General features: G+C 35.3%; 1 protein-coding gene across 21 annotated transcripts in view; it reads right to left on the bottom strand.

Moving 5' to 3' along the window:
• The window catches only part of MYCBP2 (MYC binding protein 2, E3 ubiquitin protein ligase), a 200,644-nt gene that overhangs the window by 24,657 nt on the left and 151,206 nt on the right, over nt 1-24,781 (bottom strand). For all 21 annotated transcript variants that reach the window (XM_010578098.1, XM_010578115.1, XM_010578175.1 and 18 more), the window contains 11 exons: nt 14,557-16,200; nt 13,058-13,227; nt 11,154-11,398; nt 10,292-10,459; nt 8,518-8,675; nt 7,887-8,086; nt 6,515-6,664; nt 3,833-3,993; nt 3,057-3,213; nt 2,173-2,397; nt 1,472-1,537 (listed from right to left, as the gene is read on the bottom strand). In XM_010578098.1, the coding sequence (XP_010576400.1) occupies nt 1,472-1,537; nt 2,173-2,397; nt 3,057-3,213; nt 3,833-3,993; nt 6,515-6,664; nt 7,887-8,086; nt 8,518-8,675; nt 10,292-10,459; nt 11,154-11,398; nt 13,058-13,227; nt 14,557-16,200 (3,344 nt within the window). The remainder of the gene's footprint in view (nt 1-1,471; nt 1,538-2,172; nt 2,398-3,056; nt 3,214-3,832; nt 3,994-6,514; nt 6,665-7,886; nt 8,087-8,517; nt 8,676-10,291; nt 10,460-11,153; nt 11,399-13,057; nt 13,228-14,556; nt 16,201-24,781) is intronic.

Here is a 24,781-nt window from a genome sequence, read left to right as displayed (position 1 = left end):
GACTGACTTTTTTTTTTTAGAATACCACAAGACAGGGTATGCATCAGTTAGCATATAGCACGTGGGTGTGTCTTAAGATAAAAAAAAAACCTGTTGAAGTGTCAGAGAACTGTTCAGCAAAGAGGGAGAAAAGCTGAACCAAGTCCTGTCTGTCTTCTGGGAGTGAACCATCGCTGGAAAAATGCCTGGGCATTGTGTTTGAGCAGACACAAACAAGGGCAGGCAGCAAGCTCACCAGCTGTACGAATGAGTCCAGCGCCTGAGCTCTGCCGTTGCCTTCTTTTATTTAGCTGGATAGCCAGGCATACCAAGTCAGTCTTCTCACAAAAAAAGAATTCCCCAAGAGAGGTGTGCATGTCCATCTGTATTTTCTATCTACTTTATATATACCCACAGAGAAATACACGCACAAGCTTTGTATCTATCTACGTATATACACACACTTCACTGTTTAGTATGAGCCCACTGTACCAAAGTTTTGTTTCTCCTGATTTGTAACATCTTTTGGAGCTGTATCTTTGCCTTAAATGCTCTCTGAGGATAAGAGGTAGAGAAAAGCAAACCATCTCTCTGTAATAAAGTAATCCTTCTTCCTGAATAATTTTACCACTGACTGTCAATAATCCAAATAATAAAGTTTTGAGCCCAAAATGGTTAACTGCCTGCTTGAAACCTTAAATATCTTTGATGGGTCACACCAGTGTCAAATACAAAACATTGTTCTCTGTGTAAAAAACATACATCTACCATTTGGCTTAGCAACAGAAGTATAAAGACTGAATACCATTCTGAACTTGAGTCTCTGGACATAAGTCTTCAGCTACCTGAAGTTGAGAACTAAAATGGCAGGGTAAAATATGTGCTATAAATGTGTGTTAGACCATGTAATGAAAAAAACTCATGTTGAAGGTAAATGATTTATTTTCTCCTTTCTCACGGTGTTCTACTTCTGCTAACTCTTAAGCTGCATTTCTCTAATGAAAAATGATTCCATGAAGCAGATAAAAGACAATGACACTGCAGCACTAAGAAGCCAAGCATCAGAATATCTAACAATGTGTAACACTACTTAATGCAATTACTTCAGGTATATTCAGATATAAGTACCCTAAAAGAAATCAAACAGCTTGTTGGATCTTATATAATGCACTCTAAACAGTCTTTTTTGGAAACTTTCTACATGATCACTTATCCTTTCAGCTGCTGTAATTAAAAAAAAAGATAATCTAAGGAACATTTTATATTACCCTGTTCTGTTTCAGTATAAGAGTAAAAGCTTGATCAATATTCAGTATATATGATTGAATTCTGTCATTAATAATACAGTATTTTCCAAGAATATTATAATGCCTGATATTTGTAAAATAATTTATCTACCATATGAAATGGAAGCTATTTGCTTAGAAAATCTCTGCTATATGCAGCCAAAAAATGATGGCAATTTTTCAATGTCAACTGTTAAAATGTTTACCTGCTTTATTCTGCAGAGATCTTCTACTGCCTTGCCAGTTAGAAAGGTCATTGAAGTCACTTTGTTCTGCAACAGATGAGCAAAATAAGAACAAAACACTTCAACCAAGGACCATTCTGACTATTTCTTCCATATTAAGAGAGTATATACATAAAAGAGAGACAAGTCATTTCATTAAAAAAAAAAAATTAAAAAGTGATCAAAACCAAGGACAAAGAATTCCAAAGCACAGCTCTGAAAAAAATTATATAATTTGCTCCTTGTATTAAAAGTTGTAGTTGAAATAAAAATATATCTGTAACATTACTGTACAGATCAATAAACACAAATGCACTAACTCTAGAAAATAGTTCAGATTTTATGAAAACTCCTTATTTGAATGCTTTTACAGAAATCGTGAGCAGGAAAAGTAACTTATGAAATAATTAAATGCTTGAAAATGCATCGGAAATTGAACATGGCACTGAGAATTAAGTTACCCCATCTTAAGTTCATGCAAACTGCAAATTTAGTTAGATTGGTCTGATCATATCAAGTACTGCTTTCAAAACCACAGGAATTCGAAACCTTACTTTGAAATGTGAGCTTCTGAATCAGAATTACAAACTGAACTGGACAAAGAAAATGGTCATTCTTTACTGATAAATATAAACAACTTTGACTATGCACCTTCAATGAGACACATTTAATTTTCCTCTTACCCCAAGATCTCTGGAATTGTCTACATGAACACACACATAACGTGCATTGATTCCTTTTACACAGTTAATTGTGATGTTTTTAGTTTTGTTTTTATCTTCATCTCCTGACTCCCAGAACGTTTCTGTAGACCCATCTGTTAAACTACCAATCATGGCAGGTCGGCTTGATGTTTTAATGTCAACAATGCTGGTTAGGTCTTTCAGACAAACCACTATACACAGTTCCTGTGAAAACAAATGTAAATACTTAAAATATCTGAAAGTAAGCCGAAATACAGGCATTATTTGCAATTTTTAAAACCATACAGACATTTCTGTTCTGAGGAACATGCTCTCTGAATTAAAGAAGAAATTTGTCATTTATTGGTTCAAGTTATTCAGCCCTTTAAACCAAAGGAAATAAGAATAGCTAACAGCTGAATATATTAGTAAATGGCTAAATGTATTAATAAATGGATAAAAACACTTTAAAGATATTTATCAGGAGTACTAATTTGTGCTCCTGAGAATAACAAAAGGGAAAAAAAAAAGATATAAGCAACTAAGAACTGGAAGTACACAGCATTTAAAAAATGAACTAACTCAATGAACCAAATTAATTAACTAAATGAACTATGAGAGATCCCCAAACACTTTACTTGCAAACAAGCACTTACAAGCACTGCTTCAAAATTTAGGTGTGAGTGATATACAGGTTAAGGGTCAATATTTGAACCTCTAAAGCTACATATAAGAACCTGAATATCAGCAACAAGATCCCAAACTGAGATACATTCAAGGAAATATGACATTGCAATAAAGAATTTTTTAATTCAAACAGAATGATCAGAGGAAGTACAGGGTGTTCACAATTGATCTCTGCTTCTGAATGGTGTAATACTTGCCTGATTCATGACTTCAAAACCAGACTGAACACTGATACTAAAACTCTCTTCACTATCTCCATCATCAGATTTAGACAGAATATTGTTGATATGATGAAAAACATTGCTCTGGTGCAGGAACTGGTGATCAGATTGTTTGAATTTGAGACTCCAGCACCTGAAAACACATTTAGGGCACTTTGAAATTTTGAATATTGTTGAAAAGACATAACTTACCAGTGAAACTATTAATTACATTTTTGCTTCTTAAAATACTTTCTATAAACTTTTAACTTCAAATTTTTGCAGCATCTTAAGTGTTTCTATGCATCATTTTAAGGAAGGCAGGAGTAAACTTTTCTTAGAATTTTAACAGTGAATAGAATCATTATTAATAAATCCTTATCTTTGAGACAAGATACACAGGAAAAATTTCAAAGAGTTTAAGGATACTATTCAGACGACAGATTTCTGAGCAAAAGGTATTATGCTACCATGCACATACACACAGATACTACCATATTATTCAATAATATCGGGTTTTTTTCACAGTGGAAACAGTACAGAATTTAAGAGCAAATACATTTTTCTCTATAAAGTCTTTTAGACTATTATTTATATGTATAAACACATATACATCTTTTACATAGATCTTTCCTATGCATAAGGATAGACATGCTCCTTTTCACACAAGCATATAAAGTTATTTCAAGCTTCCTATCTACACTGCAAAATCTTTTCACCTATAATGTTACAATGTTTACAGCCTTTTAAGAATTTTCTTAATTTATGCTCACCTTAAGGCCATTTGCTGTAATGCACTACCACTCGGAAGAGACATCATAAGATCAGAGATTGTCTGAAGAAGGCGATGAAAAGTGTGGGGTAATGGGTGAGCTGCTTCACCAGCAATCACAATATCTGACAGAGGATGTTCACATACTCTTGTGTCTTTTTCCTAAGATGTAAAGCAATTTGTATGTTTTTAACAGACTTTCAGAGAAAAAAGGTTAAATAATTAGAAATAAAAACATTTATGATATTTGGTTTAAGACTAACTGCAACAATCCTATAATGAATGTGAACTTCAAAGCAGCTCTTCTCAGAAAATTTTTACAATAACAAGCTATACATGAACACCAAACAAGGAATTCAGAAAGTATACTGTATACTACCACATATTTCTCATGATTTAAAGATGTGGAAAAATTACACTGCAATAAATTGAAAACAAAAAACAAATTAGAAAAAATAACATATTCCAGCTGTTAATAACAACTTTTTTTGAGCAGCAAAACCCAACCATAACAAACTTGCTAATTAAGCTAAGGTTATCCACTGCTTTTTCATTAGAGCTGTGAAAATAATGATTTAGTTAAGGTGTGTCAGTATCAGAAAGGCTGTGCATTGGGAGCCAAGTTCCACTAGGCAGTGGGTACAAAGGCAGTGGCAGAAGACCAGAGGGTGGGGGCCATCAAGGTGTGTTATGGGGAAGAGTAGTAGAGAAAGAAAAGGAGGTTCTGATACCCTGTTTCAGAAGACAGGACTCATCTATGAAGGATACAAACTGTTTTCTTTGATTCTTTCTTAAAAGAAAATCTGATTCTGCTTGAACCATGGAACCCAGCTGCATGCCCCCAACGTACTGACATCCAAAGCCAGAGTCAGACTTACTATTTTAAACCTATTAAACTGTCTCTGTACATTCTTGCAAGTAGATTTCCCATGGATCTCGACTGCTTGAATGCCTAGAAATTCTATGGTATTATTTGAAATTAATTTTAGGCACATACTTACCTAGACAAGAATCATCAAACCAGACATTTCTCTGTGTTTTCCTGGAGGGTGTAATATGGTAAAGTGTACTCGGCATATGAAGCAGGAAGCGTGAGATTGAACTCTACACTAAATATAACCAATCCAGAAAAAATTCAAAGCCTAGGTATTCCCCTACCTCCAAGGATCCTATCTACACAGAGAGCATCCTGCTCCCCCGTCTCCTCTGCAGCTTAGTAATTTTTGCATTTTGTTTCACTTTAGCCAGGACATTGCCCTTGAACCTATATCTTCCACATTAAACCATTTATGGTTCTAGACCCTCATCCCCCATTTTTACAGAATTCATCACTGGGATTTCTCATCCTCTCTCAGTATATTAAAAGAATATGTAAAAATACTTCACATAAGGAAATGAATCCCAGTTGTGGGAAAGCACCAAACTACCTTGGATTTATTACATTGTATACGTATTTTTACATAGGTATTTTTATCATATAATCAGACTACTGAAGGAAGATGTTGTGATTTGAATATGTCACCTGAATGATATCTAACAATTAGCTGAAAACTGTTGACAGTTTCTTGTATGCCATAAAATTATTCATCCCAGCCAAGTGACCAAAGGCAATTTTTTAAGTCCCACCTTCATTATATCAAAAGAGAAGCAGCATTCCCACCAGAGCAGAAGTGGCAAATTTTAAAATTCCTTTCTAATGTCCTTTATCTTTCGGTCAGTAATTATCCAAACTACAGCTAAGACAATATTCATTTATTCTTTTATATAGTAAAGGTTCTTATTTTGGAGGCTGACCAGCATAAGGACCAGTGGGAACACATTTCACTCACTCTAGCAGCGGTTTTGATGTAGCAGTTGAAATTATTACAAGATAGAAAATTGTTGGAGCCAAGCACAGAAACAATATTCAGAATATAATACACAGCTACTGCAAATCAGCTTTAATGTATACATACAAGAATTTGGCACACTTGAAAATAACTAAGTAGAATTATAAATCTGCATGTTGCACCACTGGGTGGTGGGGGAGCGAGTGAGCAGCTGCATGGTGCTTAGTTGCTGGTTGGGGTTAAACCACAACAGATACCTTTTGGAAGAAGGTTAGAGTATACCATTTTACATGCTACATTTTCAGAACTACAGATTTTTCTTAAATCACTAAATTAACTATATCTAGTGTATATATAATTACTTAAATTAACTACATATTTTCAGAATTAACTATAGACTTTTCTTAAAGCACTGAAAGACACAGCAGACCAAACAACAAAGCTTCTCTGAAAAATATTTTCCCTCTTCTTTTTGGGGGGGCAAGGGAAGAATAAAAAAAACAAACAGCAATTTTTTTTGTTAGTGGATTAGAAATGTCCTTGTGCTTTTTTTTTTTCTTCTTTCCCATGAATACTTGCAAAAATAGTGCATTAAAAGACTGTAATTCATTAGCACACAAAATTTGACGATTTTAGGCGAAAAATTATTTTATCTGTGACTATCAAGAGTTCAACTACAATTTCAGACTAAGAATTTTTCATTCCATAATTAAGGTTCTGTTTCATAGAGGGAGGTTTAAGATTTGTTTGGGGGTGGTGTTTTGTTTTTACACACATAATAAAAATATTTCTAAATAGACTACAAAATCAACAGAGATACTGTATTTATGAAAGGAATGCTGAACCTCACTTACTTGTTCTGCATTTTCTTTATTTGATTTATTTTCTTCATCCTCCTCTTCTTCAGGCTCTACAGGTGCAGGAGTCAGGGAAGCCACAAAATGCCATAAAATATCATGAAGAGAAGTTGTTTGAATGACGTTACAAAGAAGCCAGTTGAAAGCCTAAAACAAAATACACACGAGGTTAAGCAAACCTGGAATAACACCATTTCTTAAACCATTTATGTAAGGAGGTGCACTGATGCTTTTGGACAAGCAAATAATAATAATGCAGAGGTCTTGAAGACACATTGCTCTGTAGCTAAAACAGTTTATTAAATGACAACTATATTACCAAAGACATAGCAAAGTAATTCATAAACACCATACAGAAAAATAAGTTCTTTGAAAAAAGCTTTAAGGATGAAAAAGCAAAGTTCTTACATAATTTCAGAGATTATTACAAGGTGAGGTGGCAGCACTCCTTACTATTCAAATTGGTTAACAAGTAAAGATCCTTTTTAATTTAGAACTCTGTAGGCTGAGATTTGGTTTCCTTGTTTGGTCTCTGCCATTGGCTGAATTAATCAAAACAATTCAGCCACTTCCAAAAAAATCAACACAGTGAGGTAAAAAAGGTTTTTTAAAATTGCAACATTCTTATATTCTTCTAAAAGCTGAAATACTTCTGCATGTTGATGTTTGGAAATTTGATGGGTGGTGCTTAACAGTAGAGGTGTGTTTTTTACTTTATCTGAGAAAATCCACCTATATTTTCACACATTACAAATACTTGAAAAACATCCATGCTGTATACAAGATCAGAAAAAACTTTACTAAAGCTTAGCTGAAATTAAAAAAAAAAAAAAAAAAAAAAAAAAGGCCTCAGTGAGGATGCCCCTTGCAGCTTTTATTGAAGCAATTGATCCTCAATGGATCTTTTGGCTGCTCATTCACTATCTACATAACAGGGGTAGCGTTCACCCATCTCAGAAGAAGTTGTGAAGTATCTAAATATTACCAGCATCAAAACAATTCTAAAAAAATAATACTCATTCCAAGATTTGAAAAAGGAATGGCAAGCAAGACCAGGAAGATGGTGAGCAAATGGGGAGAAAACAGTATTTGTGTAATTGACTTTTTGCAGCCTTAATAATATTCTTTTATCAGAGATTTTCTACACAACAGATATACTATTAAGAAGGTTTACAGGCAATACTTCTGTATTCATAACTTTTAGAGTTAATAATACACATAAATGAACTTTTAGAATAGGTTTACTGCACATCACAAAATAATTTTTTTTGTTTTTTTATTCTATATAAAAATTCTTTAAAAAATTTCTGAAGGCAGAATTTACAAATGTCTTATTTTAATCATACAAGATCTACTAGTACATTAATACCTCCATGGCAAAGACTCGGCAAGCAGATTTCCGTAAGGCTTGTTTCATTGCAATTTCAAGTCCTTCCAGATCATGGTGCTGGATTACAAATGCCAATACTGGCCACTGGAAATTTCTCTCTCCTTTGGAAAGAGAGCTGTGGGCGGAGATTAACCGAGAAAGTTCAGGAGATGGATGTCTCAGGAGAGAGGACCCCACTTCTATTCAAAAGCATAAAAATATGCATACATTAGATTCTTTGTGCATTTTAATTTTATAGCCACAGTAAAAATAAAAAGCAATTGAGTAATTTTAGAATTGATATTTTTGTTCATTTTTTCTATGAGAAAAATGCATTAAAAAAACAATGTGGAAAAATGATGCTTCAACTGAGAGAGAAAATACCACTTTAATTTTTACATCAAGCACAAAAGATGCAGCACAAATTTCAGAACTGCAGTAATTCCTGAGCTGTTCTTAGGCTAATCCTGTGTGGATTAACAAACAGCTAAAGTTTATTATTAAACAGAAATAAAAGGCATTACATGTATTTATAAAAAATTACATTTGTCTACAGTTTCCAAGAAAACTGCAAATCCAATACCTTATCCTTGAATATTTTTTTCACTACTTCTGATGTCTGTGCTCTTACCCGCATCTCCACTGTTGACTCTTCTCCTAGGGATTGCCTTTACACGTGCTGGCAAAATTGAGTGCTGTTTGTCATATTCTGATGCAACAACTGAATATGATCTTTGAAAGACTGTACGCTTCGCAAGATCTGTGTCTGTTATTGGACTGGTTTCCAAACTACAAAGAAATCAGTGAAGTTATAGACCCATTAATGAACATATAGAGTATACTTGAATTATACATAAATATTAAATAAAGACACATGCACTTCATAATGACAATGCTACTACTGCATGAAAGTTTGTCTTATGTACCTAATAACCATTTAAATGCTGGAAAAGAAGGAACACGTATTAGAACTACACATGGTGAAAAAGCATGCAAGTGCTTTATAAAGAAATATAATGAAGTACATGGTAAGTTCCAAGAATTTAGGGATTTTTTAGAGAGAATACAAACATTCAGATCATGCCTGAATTGAAGTTTCAGACCAAATTTGCCCTGAGAATGCATGTGAAAACATCTATGGAGTGAATTTTTAATATGCAAGCCAACTGAAATTTAGAACTTTATGTGAAGTAAAAGTTTCTGACATCATTAGCCTTAAAGCCAATTTTCAATTGCTACGGCTATGCCTCTGACATGTTTTACTCCTTACCTTCAGTGGACTTCTTACAGTCTGCAGAAGAACTCCCAGCTTATGCTGTCCCTAAAGACCTCAGGAGATCATGGTGTCCACAGTTTTAATAAAGGAATATACCAATACGATGCACTCTTAAGGAGTTTTGTTAGAAAAGTTCTATTTCTGAAAAGACTACATTGTAGATTGTAGTATTCCAATAAACTGTTTTTGCAGTCAGTATAAAATGTAACAGATTGAAATAAAAACAGATTAAAAGCAAGTTTTCTCTTTAGTACATCCTCATGATAAAATGAGGAATCACTGTTTCACACCTGAAAACCCCGAGCATCTAAGTTGATTCTGGACTATTATTAAGTAACAGTAAGAGCCTTTTTTTCCTCGGCAAAACAAAAAATTCTGTAATTGCTTGAATTAGATCACAGTAAACTTAATGAGATAAGAAGCAGCAACATTTGCTTTGAAAAATGTAAGCTAATGAAATTCCTTCCTGTTCAAACTTCCCTTCAGAATGAAATCTTGAAAGGAGTTTTAACAACCACTTCCTTTCAAAAAGGCCATTAATCTGCACTACAGTCAGTTGTGTTAAAGAATAGAAATATAGGGGGAAAAATATTGCTATATTTTCAAGGAGTTTGCAACAGCCATGGTCCTTGGACCACTGCTCTTTATTCTGTACTTCTGGAGATCCTGGAAAAATTGTTTTTGTCTCTACAGGGAAATAAGCAGTCCTGGAGTAAGGATTTATACGGATAAATTTCCCGGAGGTATGCTAAGAGTCCTTATCAATTTCTGAACAAACTTTTTTTCATATTTAGGTTGTAAACCGAAGACCTTTCTAGAGAGAAGCAATTGGTCTGCATTACAGTTAGAAGTTTCAAACCCAATTTGCAAACTTGCATGGCTACTGGTTGAAAATATACCTGCTATGCTATGATTCACTGAAGATATTTTTCTAACTACAGCTTCATATGATTTTGGCTTTTTTGCTGCCACTTCAGAGATTGGTCTGAGCTGATGTGATACTTTAGCTACTTAACTACAGCAATGTTTTGGGGTTTTTTTTGTTGGCTGGTTTTTTTGTTGGTTTTTAATTGGTGTTATGCTAATGCTTTAGCATTTTTATGTAGTAGCTAGAATTACAAGGAAGTACCTTGGGGGCATAGATTTCATGTTACTCTCTGGCTCTTCAAAGACATTGGGGCTTGCATCAGGAGTAACCGAGATGTATGGCGCAGGTACTGAAGTTGAGCGCAGGTACCTCATCTCATCCTGGAAGAGGTTGTCATCCTGGTACCCAACAAAATTTTCATGATGATGCCTACATCAAATTAGATTTTTAAATTAGTATTGAGGAATACAAGTTCCTGAAACACAGGCATAAACAAAAGTCCTTTGCTAATACATTTAGCCAGCCAACGCTATTCATTTACTCTTCACCTAATGCATTTAAGCTGGTTGTGACTTACAAGTATTAGTGGAAAATATAACAGCATTTTCAAACAAGAAGGAGTGGGGATCACCCTTTGCTATCTTTTAGTATTTTCGTTAGGTATTTCCATCATGTATTTTAGGCCCAAATGTCTATCCATCATAAACATAAGACACTACAGTGAAATCTACTTAGAAATACCAAGTAAGCACAAGTCTTCTGGTTTCCTTCTTACTGTTTTTAACTGTAAAGAGAGAAAAGTAGCACATATGTCTGCTACTAACACACCAAGTTAAACTCTTCAGAAAATTCTAAATTATGTGGACAGAAACTAAACTGTTGTTAAAAAATACTTAGCATCCGAAAGCTATTCAGGGTATATTTGACCCTTGGAGCAAATACAATCTAAGAAATTGAACAAGATCATGGAAACAGAAGAGAAAGAAGAACAAAGATCATAAAGAATTAGGAAAATATGTGTTTTTCTATGTAAGTTTTAGTTTACTTTATACACACACATTTTTATCCAACACTATAAATAAATGAGTATTAAAATCAATATTCATAAGCTTCCTTTCATTACCTTGCTAAAGTCTGTAGATAGAGACATGGCATTTTAATGGGAAAGTCTTCAGAAATTCCTTCTTTGACACTGGGAAGTTGAGATTGGAATGCTTTTGCAGGGTGATAGCAGAGGATACTGGGCTCAGCAGCACTACTCAGCGACAGTAAATACAGTGCATTGGCTTTAATCACTTGATGAGCTTCCATAGTTGGCAAGGCACGAGGAGTCTTAACTTGCATTGGTTTTCTCCTAGATTGTTTAATCTAGAGGAATTTTTAAAAGGTGTATTTAAATTATACTTCATCACAGGAAAAGCTGGCAATGTCACATATTAAAGTTGCTGGATTCTTCCTGTTATAAAATATTTTCTACTACAAAATGGGACTTCTATTATTTTCATAACTTTGCAAACTTTTAATAAACAGCTAAAAGTTTTGATGTTTGCCTCAGGATGAATTTTGTATGAAAAAAAGTTTCAACAAATTTAGTTTCAAAAATCAAGTTAAATTAGCACTGTTCTGCTTATCTTAAAACCTCAATATATCTGTGTACTTTAAACAAGAATTTGAAATTGGTCATGGAAGACCAATATATGAAGAACAACTTTTGTCCTATTCCCATTAAAAATTGCTCTAGTTTGCCCAGTGTTTGGCACCTGTATCCAATGATCTGGATGACTAAGAATATTAAAGAAACTATAAACATATAAAGTTAAAATAATACTCCTATTTCAGTAAACAAATAAAACCAAATTCAAAGTTAAATAAAGTGACACATACTTTTAAAAAATAAGGTGTGAGAGACTGAAAGAGTTAATGTCTCGAACATTGTGGTGGGGCAAGTTCTGCTTAAAGACAAACCCTGCACAGCAAGGAACCCAGGTGAAAAGCCCTTCAGCTCAGACCTCAGCAACAGGGGGGGGAGGGCGTGCTGGAGGGTGCGCAGCTCCCTGTTCTGATAAGCTCTTCTGATACAAAGATCAAACAATGGCCCTGTCTGCAGGGAAGGAGAAGTTACTCCACAAACGGCCCCCAAGCCCAAAGGCTCACCAACTGCTCATTAACCTGATGAGTTTGGGTGCCCACCCGAAGGAGGGGCAAGGATGACAAAAGGACACACACTGAAGCCCCAGGAGTGCAAGCCCACTGGGACTGGACCCCTTGGCTGACGGGACCCCTCAGCTGACTGAACCAATGCTGGACCCAGGACCGGTGAAATCTTTCTCTCTTCCTTTCTCTCTCTCTGTCTTCTCTCTTGCCTCTTCCTTTTCCACAATCCCTACACCTCATCCATTTCAAGATATAAACCGCTGACCAAGCCTGAGACTAAGAGTGGATCCAGCTGCCCCTAGACCCTTCTCTGAGGAGGAGTCTGGAAAGCAAGGGGGTCTGCTCTGAACCTCGTGACTCAAGGGGAGGGATGTATCGATGTATATGGTTACACGGTTTACGCAAGTAGTCTTATGCCAACTCCTGTTGCGAGAAATCCTGCCACCCACTACCACGCCTCCCCAGTTCAGTTTGCTTCTGTCATGAATAAAATCTTTAACTGATCATTTGGTGTTGTTTCACCTTAATTTAGCCCAAGGGAATTTCGAATTAAACATGACTCCCTGGTCTGTCCAGTCTGGGTCGTGACATAAGGTACTACATTCAATGCTGCAGTTGTATTGGGATAGAAAATAAAATTACTTTACAAATTTGAAAACACTACCATCTGAAAGGAAGAAATCTGGTCAGAAGTAATCAGTAAAGTTTCTATCTTATTATTTTAAACCTATCAATGACAAATGGATATTCCAAAACCTTGCAAAATTCTGAAATTCCAAATTTTTTAAACTGGCCTTACATTATTTTCAAGTTGTGAACACAGTACTGTTAAGCAGACAGAGAGCTAAACATATAAGAAACAGATGAAAATACCTTCTCTCTTGCTGCTGCTTGCTTTTCACGGAGATATTTTTCTCTGCATCGATCGCAAACCAAATACCAAGTGCTTCCTCCAATACCACCATCGCCACAATTACCAGCCCATCCTCCACAAAAGTGCCCGATGCTATTATAACCTTGGCCACCTGCATAACGGCCACAACCTACACCCGGGAAAAAGATGAAAAAAAAAAATGTTACTTCAAAAGAAGGATTATTATATTATTATTTATTACTGTAAAAGAGGGATGGAGAGGGAGAAGGAAGATGCTTCTTTTACTGGCCTATTTTTCTCCTTTTCTATATCTCTGAACTGATTAAAATCAAGGTGCATATCCATGTGTCCTACCAGTATCCAAAGAAACCAAACGCACTGCAGTTTTCAAGTTTTTATTATGAACTTGTTCAAAAAATCAACAGCTCCCTATTCAGACGGCAAAGTGATGGTAAGGTCAGTATTATAAGTTAGCCAACATTATCTAACAAACATAAAAACCCTACCCCTCTGTCTAACAAAGCTTAAAAGGTAATGAAGTGCATTCCTTTGCTGATTACTGTTTCTCAGAAAGATTCAGGGCTTGATAATTGCTGAATAATAAGGCTCCTTAATTTTGATTTAACTTTGCATACAGTGCTAAAATGAGCACGTACATCACCCTGAACTTCACTAGCTGGCAAAAGTTAGTTATGTTTACAAGCTAGAAAACACAGAAAGCATTTTGTCTTTAACAAGGCTACTTATTACTAGCTATATTGTAGCTGATCCCTTCTATTAGTGATCCCTTTTCTAAAGAAAACACAACTTATGTACCTTTTGAACTCAGTTGACTAGCTAAGATAATACCAAGCTAGCACTGATTTATCTCATTTTCCTAAAATTAAACAAACTCCTGAAAAAAATTCGGGGACCCACATAAAGAGACAAAATTAGCAGACTCTGGTTGTATTTTACAATACAAACTGTCTACAGACTTGAACTGAATTTCTTTTTTTTTTAAGATACATTTTAAAACAAAAAAATTAAGTGACTGATATCCAGTGCTGACACAGCAGATAAAGAAAAGTTTTCTACTATTCATACTAGAATAGTAATAGAAAACATTTGGCAACATAGAAACTCTAATTAACCAGTCCCATATTTTTTATTTTATTTCCAATTTTCTCATCACAGTTTCAAGTCCTGAAGTGTAACAAATGGCATGCTTCTTGAAGAGCTAATGTAAAGTCAGCTCATTACTTTGGCCTTGTTTCAAACAACTTTCTTCAGCATCTTTGAAAGCTTAAATACATAACTACTTAAAAGTATGTACACAAACATGTAAATAATTTGTAAGTAAGTGTGTGTAAGTTTTAATTTAGCTTATCTAGTGAACTCTGTTAAAATGTTAGACAAGACAGCCTGACACATTTTCATAACAGTAACTAATACCAAACTGTGTGTGTGCAATATACTTTACAGATGGACACAGTAACTAAAAAATACATAATCTTACCTGGATGAGCTTGTCTCATGTGGTAAGTCACTGGATATGGATGGGATTCTCCACATAACTCACAGATGGTGTCTTTTTCAGGTCCTCCCACTGCAAGCTGGGCCATCTCACCAAAAAGATTTCCCCTTGGCCTAGTCTCAACCTTTTCTTTTTTCTTTTTCTCTTTTTTGGTTTTCTTGTTATCTTTGTCACTTTCCTTCTTCTTTAACACTGCACAAGAACCAGGACTTGGAAAAATCATGTTTTGGGAAGCTGCTTTAATAGTTGCTAAAGAAATATCTTCCCAGAAAGCTACCAAGTGCTGCAGTGTTAATGGAAGAGGAGACTTGGATTTCATTGTGTGATGACTGGATGTTTCAAAGGAGGTAGTTTCAGTTTTTCCATCCTCACACTTTTCATGCAGAGGTGGTTCTTTTAACATAGAGAGGACTTTGTTTTTATTGATGCTACCCATTTTAGATATATCTGGTCCATGAGGTGAGATGTTGAACATGTTAAGAGCAGATGATATTTCCAATGAATGTCTATTTTTCAACTTGGTTTCTTTTTCCTCTGCAGGTTGTTGAGTAAGACTGCTTCGTATTGGCGCATGCTCTTTGGACAGCTCTGGATTAAACTTCAAAAAAGATGAACAAGCCATAGCATCATGAACTATTCCTTCATGCCAAAGAAATGCAGCAAATACAGCTCTAGCACATTCTGCAACGGAAGGTGACATTGCTTGCTTGGCAGGCTCTACAGGCTTGGAGCCATCTCCTTTGAAAAGAAAACTGGATTTTTCCTTTTTGGGTCTTGTGTGCCTACCAGCACATTTACGGCTCACTTTTGGAGATGCTCTCATGTCTTGCTCATCTTTCAGTGGTGCTTTTCCTATGCTGAAATGAACTTTATTAGAACCATCATCCAGACTTCTGAATTCTGTGTTGTCTTCACAGGTGCTATCTGTAATGCTGTTAGTCTTTAAAGTACTTGAAGTACATACTTCAACTACCTCACTGTGAAGATTTTCCTGTACAACATGAGGGGAAGGAGCTCTATTTTCAGTTTCTGTAACAGGTTTTCCATCTTTTGCAATAATTTTTGGTTTGGGTGAAGTGGACCGCCCCCTTAAGGGTTCTGTTAGTGGTACTTTCTTTTTGCGAAGCGTGTCTGGATCTAATGTGTAAGAATCTGATTTGGAGCGTTCTCGAGGAGGATCAAGCTTTGTTTTTACAGGGGATGAAGCTTTCTGAGGTAGAGTTTTGTCATGGGGTGATGAGGATCGTGGAGAACTAGCACCAGATCTAACGGCTGTAAGTGTCTTTGTCTTTGGAGAAGATGACCGGGTTCCTGGCCCTGGAGATTCAGCTCTCAGAACAGTAGTTGTTCTTCCATCAGTTTTTAGTGTTTGCAAAGTGTTATGATTTGGAGACAAAGACCTGCTGTGAGAGTCTGACCGCAATTTTGCAGCATCTGATTTCAGCATAAGAGACTCACTGGCAGATAAGCCTTCTGTATTCCTAGGTTTCTTCTGATCAGCAGCAGCTCTATTCATTCGCACATCAAGCTTGGGTGACCTGCTGTCAGCTCTGTGTTTTGATGACATGTCTGATTTTCCTGCTGGAGAAATTGGTCTAGCAGCTCCTGTGAAATTCATTCGGTCACCTGTTCAGTATATTTTATAATTAAATTATTATATATTGACAGTGATACCTTTAATAATACAAAACAAGGATTAAAGACCTGAACACAAGAAAAAAATCAAACACATGCTTCTGTTCACATCAAAATGAAAGGAAACATAAAGGGAATTTTTTTCCCCAAGAATATTTTCAATACATTTCTTCTAACAAAGATACATACAAACAAGTGTTAGGAAATATTCACAGAGAAAACACTACTATGGAGGTATCAAAAGGCACAGTTCACTATTTCCACAAAACACTAGTAAAGGAAGCACAATTTACATCCTTAGGTATAATGCCAGGAGTTAACTAAGTTTATCACAGCTGCAACAGAAACCAGGGATTATTTATTATCTCTATATGTGTCAGCCTGACTGCAATAAAAGACTTGCAGAAAGATCAAATATATTACCAGATTTGTTTTCTTTAATGCTCAAAAGTCAGGAAATGTAGGAAGTAAATACAGCTATAAGGCACATTGCGTAAAAAGGCTTACAAACACGCTTGAAATGATTCACATTGATAATGTCAGGTATGCACCTTTTTAAGGCCACAAATTATCAATGTTCTGCTACCAGAACACAACCTACTAAAAAAACCCCACCATCTTTTTCAACCATTAAGCTAAACCATCAACTCTGGTCGGTGATATTCTCTTATTTTGATGCACTAATTTATTGTTCTTCTGCACACTGACTTTGTACATACATAAATCTACAGAACTATAAAAACCATGGGTAGCTTAATATAAACACATACAAAACAAGTATACACAAACAAGTAGCTCATTAAAGCAATCCACTTCTAATAATTCTGTGAACACACTCAGTCTCTCTTGTAGAATTTGTATTTTGAAAATTAAGATCAGCAATGTTGAAATTACTGGCAAGCAACGCAGCAGTTGTGAACTAAATATAACTGTCTCTCCACAAAGCATTACACTGCAAAGTCTTAAGCGTATAGTTAAGTCCTTCTGATTTGAATGCATTTTCATTCGTTAAACATGAAGAAGCTTCTCTAGTAAAGCTTGTAGAATTAGGTCACTGTACTTTGGATTATTTTACATTTCTAGACACTAAAAGGTTATTCCCACTGATCTGGGCACATTTTTGGGTAAACAACTATTTGTTAAAAAAATAAAGTTTCAATTAATCAGAGAATATTTGCAAATTTGGACCTGGATTTCTAATAGGAAGAGTAATCTTTTATCTAGCACCTTCAGTATTTACTTAGAAGGTGGGAAATCTGTGTTTACTTCCTTCTGCATTATGGGATCTGAACCAACTTCTTCCAGTTCTCAGTCATGAAGCCTTACCCCTATGCTAAAAAATATACAGAAGCATGGAGTGATCTCAGTTTTTCCTACTGTTACCACTGACAAAAATAAATGTATTTTTTGGAGCAAAGTCTAGCAATCCAGATGTCTCCTCAGGTTACAAAACAATTCATATTATATTGTTACCTCCATATTTAAGTAGGTTATAATAAAACAAACAGCAACAGGAAAAAGTGAAGGATATCGGAATATTTAACAAGCTTGAAGGTTAGGGTACTTTCTTGGCTTCCCAGGACATAGGACATGGTAGAAGTTCATACTTTCCAGGCAGAGGAGAAATATTTTGTCTATATTCAGGAACAATATGCCAAATATAAACAGTAGAACATAATGAGAACATCTCAAACATAATCATAATCAATTTTGAGATTGTAATCGGTCTTTATCTTTTTTTCTTATGAGTTCTATAATTATTTTGGGGGGTCAGGGCGGGAGAGGAAGGGAAGAAACAGCATTGTACATCATGGTTCATAAAAAGATTGTTCTTGCTAAAAGAAAAAACTAAAAAGTTTCTTAAATATCAGTCCAAGCATTTTGCTCATGCCAGCTCAGTTATTCACCAATTCTACTGATGAGCTATTTTAAGATGCCTACTTTGTGAATATATGAATTCAGAAAATTATAATTACTTTATACACACTTTTCCCAGAAACAAACAAATAAAAAGATGAATTTAAGGTCTGCCAGATGAGAAAATACTCTAGATAGAACCTTTCACAGAATTCCTCATAAAGGAAAATATAGTGAAAAGACGACAATAATCTTCTTAGAGGACATAAAACACTGCAAACCATTCAGCAATGTATCAAATTCAAAGTATATGCATGACTAGTGAATATCAAGCAGGAGAACATTCTAGAACAAAACTGCTTATGAAAGGCATAGCTTAACACTAGCTTCCAGCAATAAAAAAAATCTTACATTTTTTTAAAAACGAAGTTTAGAATTTGCACAGAGGTAAATAATCCTAATTAGCATTCTAGGCTATCAGCACAAAAAAATCCCCCAAATGAAAAACTGCATAATCACGTAGCAAACTGTTTTATCTGTATACAAACAACACCCCCCCCCATGTATTTTTCCCCTTTCTTCTTCCATACTTCATTTGCCTATTGTTTGAAAACAGGTGTTATTAGATTAGATTAACAGTCACCTTTCTGTTTACAAAGCAGAAAGATAGCTAGATCATGTATCACGGAGGTGCTGCAGCTCAGGAAGGCAACACTGAATTGATTATATCAAACAAGCTCCCAACAAATACCAAGCTTGAACGTTTACTTCCAAAACATTATTTTATTAAGTGAATGAAATGAAAATGAATGGAAGGGGGGAAAAAAAAAAAAACATTTTGAATGTAAAAATCTGAATAACCTTGCTGTGTTGGGAGGCATACCCACCCTTCAGTTTGTGAGAGAGAGATGAAATAGCAGAGGCAGGCCCAGCTACATCACTAGTTTTGTAAATACGCTCACGAGAAGCAAGGCAGCAGGATGGAGTTTCTACAGTGGAAAACAGTTGTACAGAAGCAGCACAGATTCAATGGAAAATGCAGTAAAGATAAAAACAAGCATTTCAAATTATATGCATCTCCTTTGTTAAGTATTCTGAATTCATTGTTTAGACTTCTACATTAGTTTTAAATGAGACACAGTTACTTCAAAATGTTTTCCCTGATCTAAATTTTAAAAGAAGATCTTCTGTGATTTCAGTATTAGTTTCTAGGATCTAAAAATGTAATATGTGTAAACTAGCTACTAGAGATTTGTGGTTTATTATAAAAACCAGCAGTATCTAGTTTTGACCTGAACTCTGGTTTGAAATGTTAACTTTTAAACTGTGAATTCAGAGATGAGTTATTTGAAACTGCAATATGGCCTTCTAGATGACCAATTCTCACATTCTTTTGAGAAAATTAGAGATCAACTAAATCTTTGTGTTGGAAAGTCTCACTAATCACTGGAAGGAATGAAGAAAAAAGATATTAAACCTATCAAAACTATCTGTTTTCTAATCTGAATGCACCTCAATAACGTAATGTTTTGAAAAACTTCACGTATGAAATGTGAACCATAGTTTCTCAATACTATCAAGAGACGTAACAAGCAGTAGAAGAGTTTCTATCAAACAGTATAGATGAAAACAAATCTGTATCAGCCCTTAAAAATAATTTTGCCTAAAGAAAAAAAACAAAGTTAAATTTTGATGTAATCCAAGATAATTTCAGTAGAGAGTCTATTGACACCAAATCTGTTAGAGATACAGCTCCAAATGAAACTTGGAGTGAGATAATAACAGTGACTTTTAGTGTATCATTTTACTTTCCTTTAATGTTTTTAATTCTAATTCCTATTCCTCTCTTTAGAAAGAAGTCAGTCAAATTCCTACTGCATTAGTAATTTTTAAGAGAATTTGGATGTTAGAAGATACTCTATTTTAGAGACACCCTTTTGTACAAATGGAATAAGAAAAGTGTATTGAACACAAGTGATTTCATTTCCTGCACTGCTTAAGACATCTTTTTGTCTGGTACTACATTTACTAACTTGTACACATAAATATAGCAAACCCCCTATCTTATGCAATGAGCTATAGTTCTATAGACTCTAGAATGAGAAGGTGTTCACACGTTTGACATAAGAATTTCATTCTTTAAAACAAGAAAATAATCTCTATTTTCTTAATCCAGTGTTACCATATATTTGAACAGCAGTACCTACTTTGATGCCTACAAATGACACAGAGAGATCCAATACTACCTATATAACTTCTGAGTAACAGGATGTCACTTCACCAATTTTTAAAGGTAAAATGCAGAAAAACACATTAGGAGCACAAAGTAGCAATAGAGGCAATCCTAAAAATGTCAATTTGATTCCACTCTATGAATAATTAAACTCTTTACTAAATCCACTTTCACGAATGCACATTCACACTTCATTCTATGAGAATACTTACATTTTATAATGTTGTAATCTGTTTTATGTTGAACAATGTACTACTACTCAATCATTTCAAGGGGACTGTGGGTCAAAGAGAATAAGTTTCCCACGTGATCTCCTTGCTGCCTTGGCAAACAATGTACGTCTATCCAGGATAACCAGTCAGCACTAGGGACCGGTTTTTGGTCAGGATTCCTTCTTTTTGAATCACCCTCAAAGACTACAAAGACTTGAAATACAAGGTAGGCAAGGTCTATCTGACATCACATTTGAATGTGACAGTGTTTCTTTAGTCGCACTCCTTCCTTCAACATGGAGATAGCGCTCCAGCTTGAAAAGCCACACAATAAGGAGACATAAGAGGCAGTTCAAGTACTATGGCAGGATGCAGTATTCTAACAGCCGTGCCTACCGCCTCTGAGGAAACGCTGGTGAACCAATCCAGGAGGCACGACATAGCACCAACTGGTCCACGTTAGTCTTTTTTAAACAAACTCTAAAACAAACTGGTAAAATGTCTCTGGAGAGTGGAGATAATGTCACTGCTTTTCTGCATGATGATGAAGGAAAGCACTGACCTGCTTTTGCCCTTTTGCCTAAGCAATAGATGCCTCTTCAGAAAGAATGCATTTCTCTTTCACTCGCTGTTACTGACATGGAAGCTACAATATGGCTGTTAGCTGAATTTCCTCAAGCACTGCAATCAGCACTGTATCTTTTTTCACATCCTGAAAATGCCAAATGCCATAGTGACAGCTGGACAAGGACTCTTTTTTTTTCATGAGTAAAAGAATATACTGAAGTCAACAAACATTTGAATATTAAGTATTAAAAAGGGCGAAAAGTATTAGATACTGTTATGGTAGGCGAATGAGTGAGTGAATGAAAGCAAAAGCTGAAATGCAGTATCATTAGAAAAATATTAGCAATGTTCTTTACCCAAAGGTAGGGTCTGGAGCACCAATACTTGAGTCACTTAAGTTTATTAATTGAAAGAAGCATTCCTGTGATAGAAGGCTAGATACAAATGAATCTATAATTTTATAATTTGTACTACAATTTTTGAAGATGTGATAAGCTAAATGTATTTCTAAAATAAAGCTTGACACAATTTGTGCTCTTCCTCCAAACTTTACCATACCAGTTGCCCATGGACCTGGACAAATGTATGCTTGATACTTATCTCCGATTATCAAATCTGTAAAGCCTAGGGTATGAAACTGTTCAACTTACTAGCTCAAATTTTCAGGAATGATGCTTCAGCAATATGCAGCATCTGAAAAAACAGTTAAACCAATACTATCTGGCTGCTTCGCATGACAATTGAGTCATTTCAGCATAATACAGAAGAGATCAGTGTGCTTGGTTGAGATTATTGTCTCACTCCCTTTTACTGAGAACACTACCGAGAAGGGTTATGTGCTCCATATGTCGGCTGGTCTTTTGTGCCCCCTCTACAGTTTAGGAAATGAAGATAGAAACACTGCAGGCAAAGCCAGTGCTTCTAAATGCTCTGTAACTAGCACCTAGAAAGGAAAGGAACAAAACCAAAAAGAAAGTGGTAGCACAATACTGAAGGGATGTACCAAGGAACTTCTGACATGAATGGTAGGGGCTAATCATATATGGTGGGACCATATGCTGGATTGCAGCTCCACGGCATGGATTGGCAAGGAAGCAGCCTGACGGACACTAGGAACGTACTGAACAGCAGCTCAGTGCTGCAGCTTCTGCCTGGACTGAGATGAGTCAGGAAGCAGCAGCTGTCCAAAACTGTAGTATTTACGCAAAAAAATAACCAGACACTTTATCAGAATATAAAAGGTTGTGACAAGCTCTTTCCCTCTTCCTTAAATGAATTTCAAAACCAAGCCAAACTGCAAGCACAGAAACCATTCCTCAGAAAAAACCAGCTAGCTACAAACTCTTCTAAAGAAAAACTACAATCTGTCACTGGCACAGAGTATGTTTTATAACCAGACCAATGTTTTTCTTCCTATTACAAAAATCTAAATTAAGAAAATAATTCTAAAGGACATTCAGCATGATCCTAACTTTCCTCAGATCATGCTTCCAAATAAAATTTCTCCCCAGGAGGACAGATATCTGAGGAAGAACAGAAAAATGGAAGTGGTAGACTAAACTATTTAGACAGACTTTCAATCAAGACCAGTATTTAGTATATAACCTCTGCACCATGGAAGTCTAGGCTGGCACAACTTCTTTCAACTATTAGACTATCATTAGTCCCTTTAACATAGCAGTTATTGACTATAAAAATTAATTTTAATTTTTAGATCTAACTTAACTGCAGGAAGCACTTAAGGACAGAGAACATAATTTGAAACTAAACCTAAGCATATTTAGGGCAAAAATCCAAGTGACTTGGGATATGTTGTTTAATGGATTTAACTTTTAATTACATGTTTGATAACAGGAGGCTATAAAGTGCTTTGGAAATCATGAATGAAAATTACACAATTAAGAGTTTCTGTTACAGTTCTATTATAGCTGCATCAGTGTTGAACACAGATTAAAAACCACACAGTGGAATTTGACCCAAATAGAATTTTTCTGTCTAAATATTTTTATTGCATATATGCCTTGCTATTCTAATTAATCTTATATTGCAAATGAATCCATTACTTTCTAATATGTAAAGTTTCAAGAAATGCAGTAATAATAGAATAACTGCTTAAAATAAAATGTTTAATCTAGAGTGCCTTATATCCCTCATAATTTCCTTGACTATTAAATCAACAAGTATATGAATCTAGTCTTACAGGCCTCCCTGACAATATTCTGCATTTGGATGAACTTGTAAATGGAGGATTAACAAATTTGCAAAAGACTAAGGAAGTTCAAACAGGAAATTTCCCCCCATATAATTCTTAAGTTTGGATAGTGAAAACAAAAATGTTAACATTTCTCTCCTTTATGCATAATTTGTATTATCTGCATCAAATCTTAAATTACATAATAAACTGTTTGGAAGAAAGTCCTTGTATCAAATCACAGTTAGTGCAACAGTATGCCAGTTCTGGTTGATGATTTTTGCCCTCCTGGAAGGGCAAATAACCATATCATTTGAGATCTTGTACTAAGCTAAGGTCCCAAATCAGACACAAACTTCAAAAATTTTTCCAGTTTCATTATTATTATATTATTTGGTAGACTACAAGTGCTACCCCTATCTGACAAAAAAAGGCTTCTTTTTGAATCAGGGATCCTTACTAAAACACAAACCATGGATGTAGCTTACTGAATACAGTTTATCTACATCTGTTGGATAGGTGAATCCATTCAGCAAGATCTTGTTGGGCAACTAATAAAAAATGTTGACAGCTTTTCTTTTCATACAATACAGGTCTAAATGCTAAAGGACAAATCATCTGAAATTTGAAATAAGACAATTAGGGTTATTTTTGATGCAAAGTTGAGTAAGAAACTCTGCCTTTACTACTCTGAACAAGAGAAGAAAACTCAAAGTGATGAGAAAGAATATACGATCAACAAATTCTCAACGATGGTGTGCTGATGCCACTGGCAATCAGCTGTTTCACCTGAGTAGGTTTTGGAATATTCTGCTTTCAGGATCTTGGTCTAAGTCCAGCATAAGCACAGAAGATCACTGTTAGATCTCAGACTATTTCTGATAGTCTTTATAAAAGTGAATTAAGAGATTTTTATCTAGTTCTTACATGAAGCACTTCACTGTCACTTCAATAAGTTGAGCTGGATAGATCCAGGACTACACAGACATGGGTAGGGTCTAACAGGGTCCCACAAGAAAGAAATGAGGCACTTCTGAAGGACATTTTCTGGGGGACAGGAGAAGACTAGTATTCCTGTGACCCATGCTACACCTGGTTCTGCATATAAGGAAGAATTTACTACCATATCTGCTATCCATCATGAATGCTGAGCTTTTATTTTTCATTAATCAAAACCTAAACAGTTTCCTGTCCTCCCGGCAGTAATCAGGTTAACTGCTATTCACCTCTAGGTGCAAACTTTCATGCCCATGCCAATCGTATGAGCACCCAACAGAAGACTACCAAAGCCTTTCTTACAAGTAGTGCCAAGTTGTTCCCACTGTCCAGCTACATTCCTAAATTTAGGAATGATGACAAAAATAGAAATTTAGGAGGTAAGAAAATTTAACACCTATGAATTTACTGCAGTCCATTTTTGATGTTAAAAGAATTATCAACATTTTGTACCATATAAAATATTTACCTTAATTATAAACCCAGAGTTGCATACAATATTGGAAATGCACTTTT

The sequence above is a fragment of the Haliaeetus leucocephalus genome, unplaced genomic scaffold (assembly GCF_000737465.1).
Source record: "Haliaeetus leucocephalus isolate CR32 unplaced genomic scaffold, Haliaeetus_leucocephalus-4.0 Scaffold61, whole genome shotgun sequence".
In the NCBI taxonomy this organism is placed as follows: domain Eukaryota; kingdom Metazoa; phylum Chordata; class Aves; order Accipitriformes; family Accipitridae; genus Haliaeetus; species Haliaeetus leucocephalus.
This window is presented reverse-complemented; position numbering and strand designations above follow the sequence as displayed.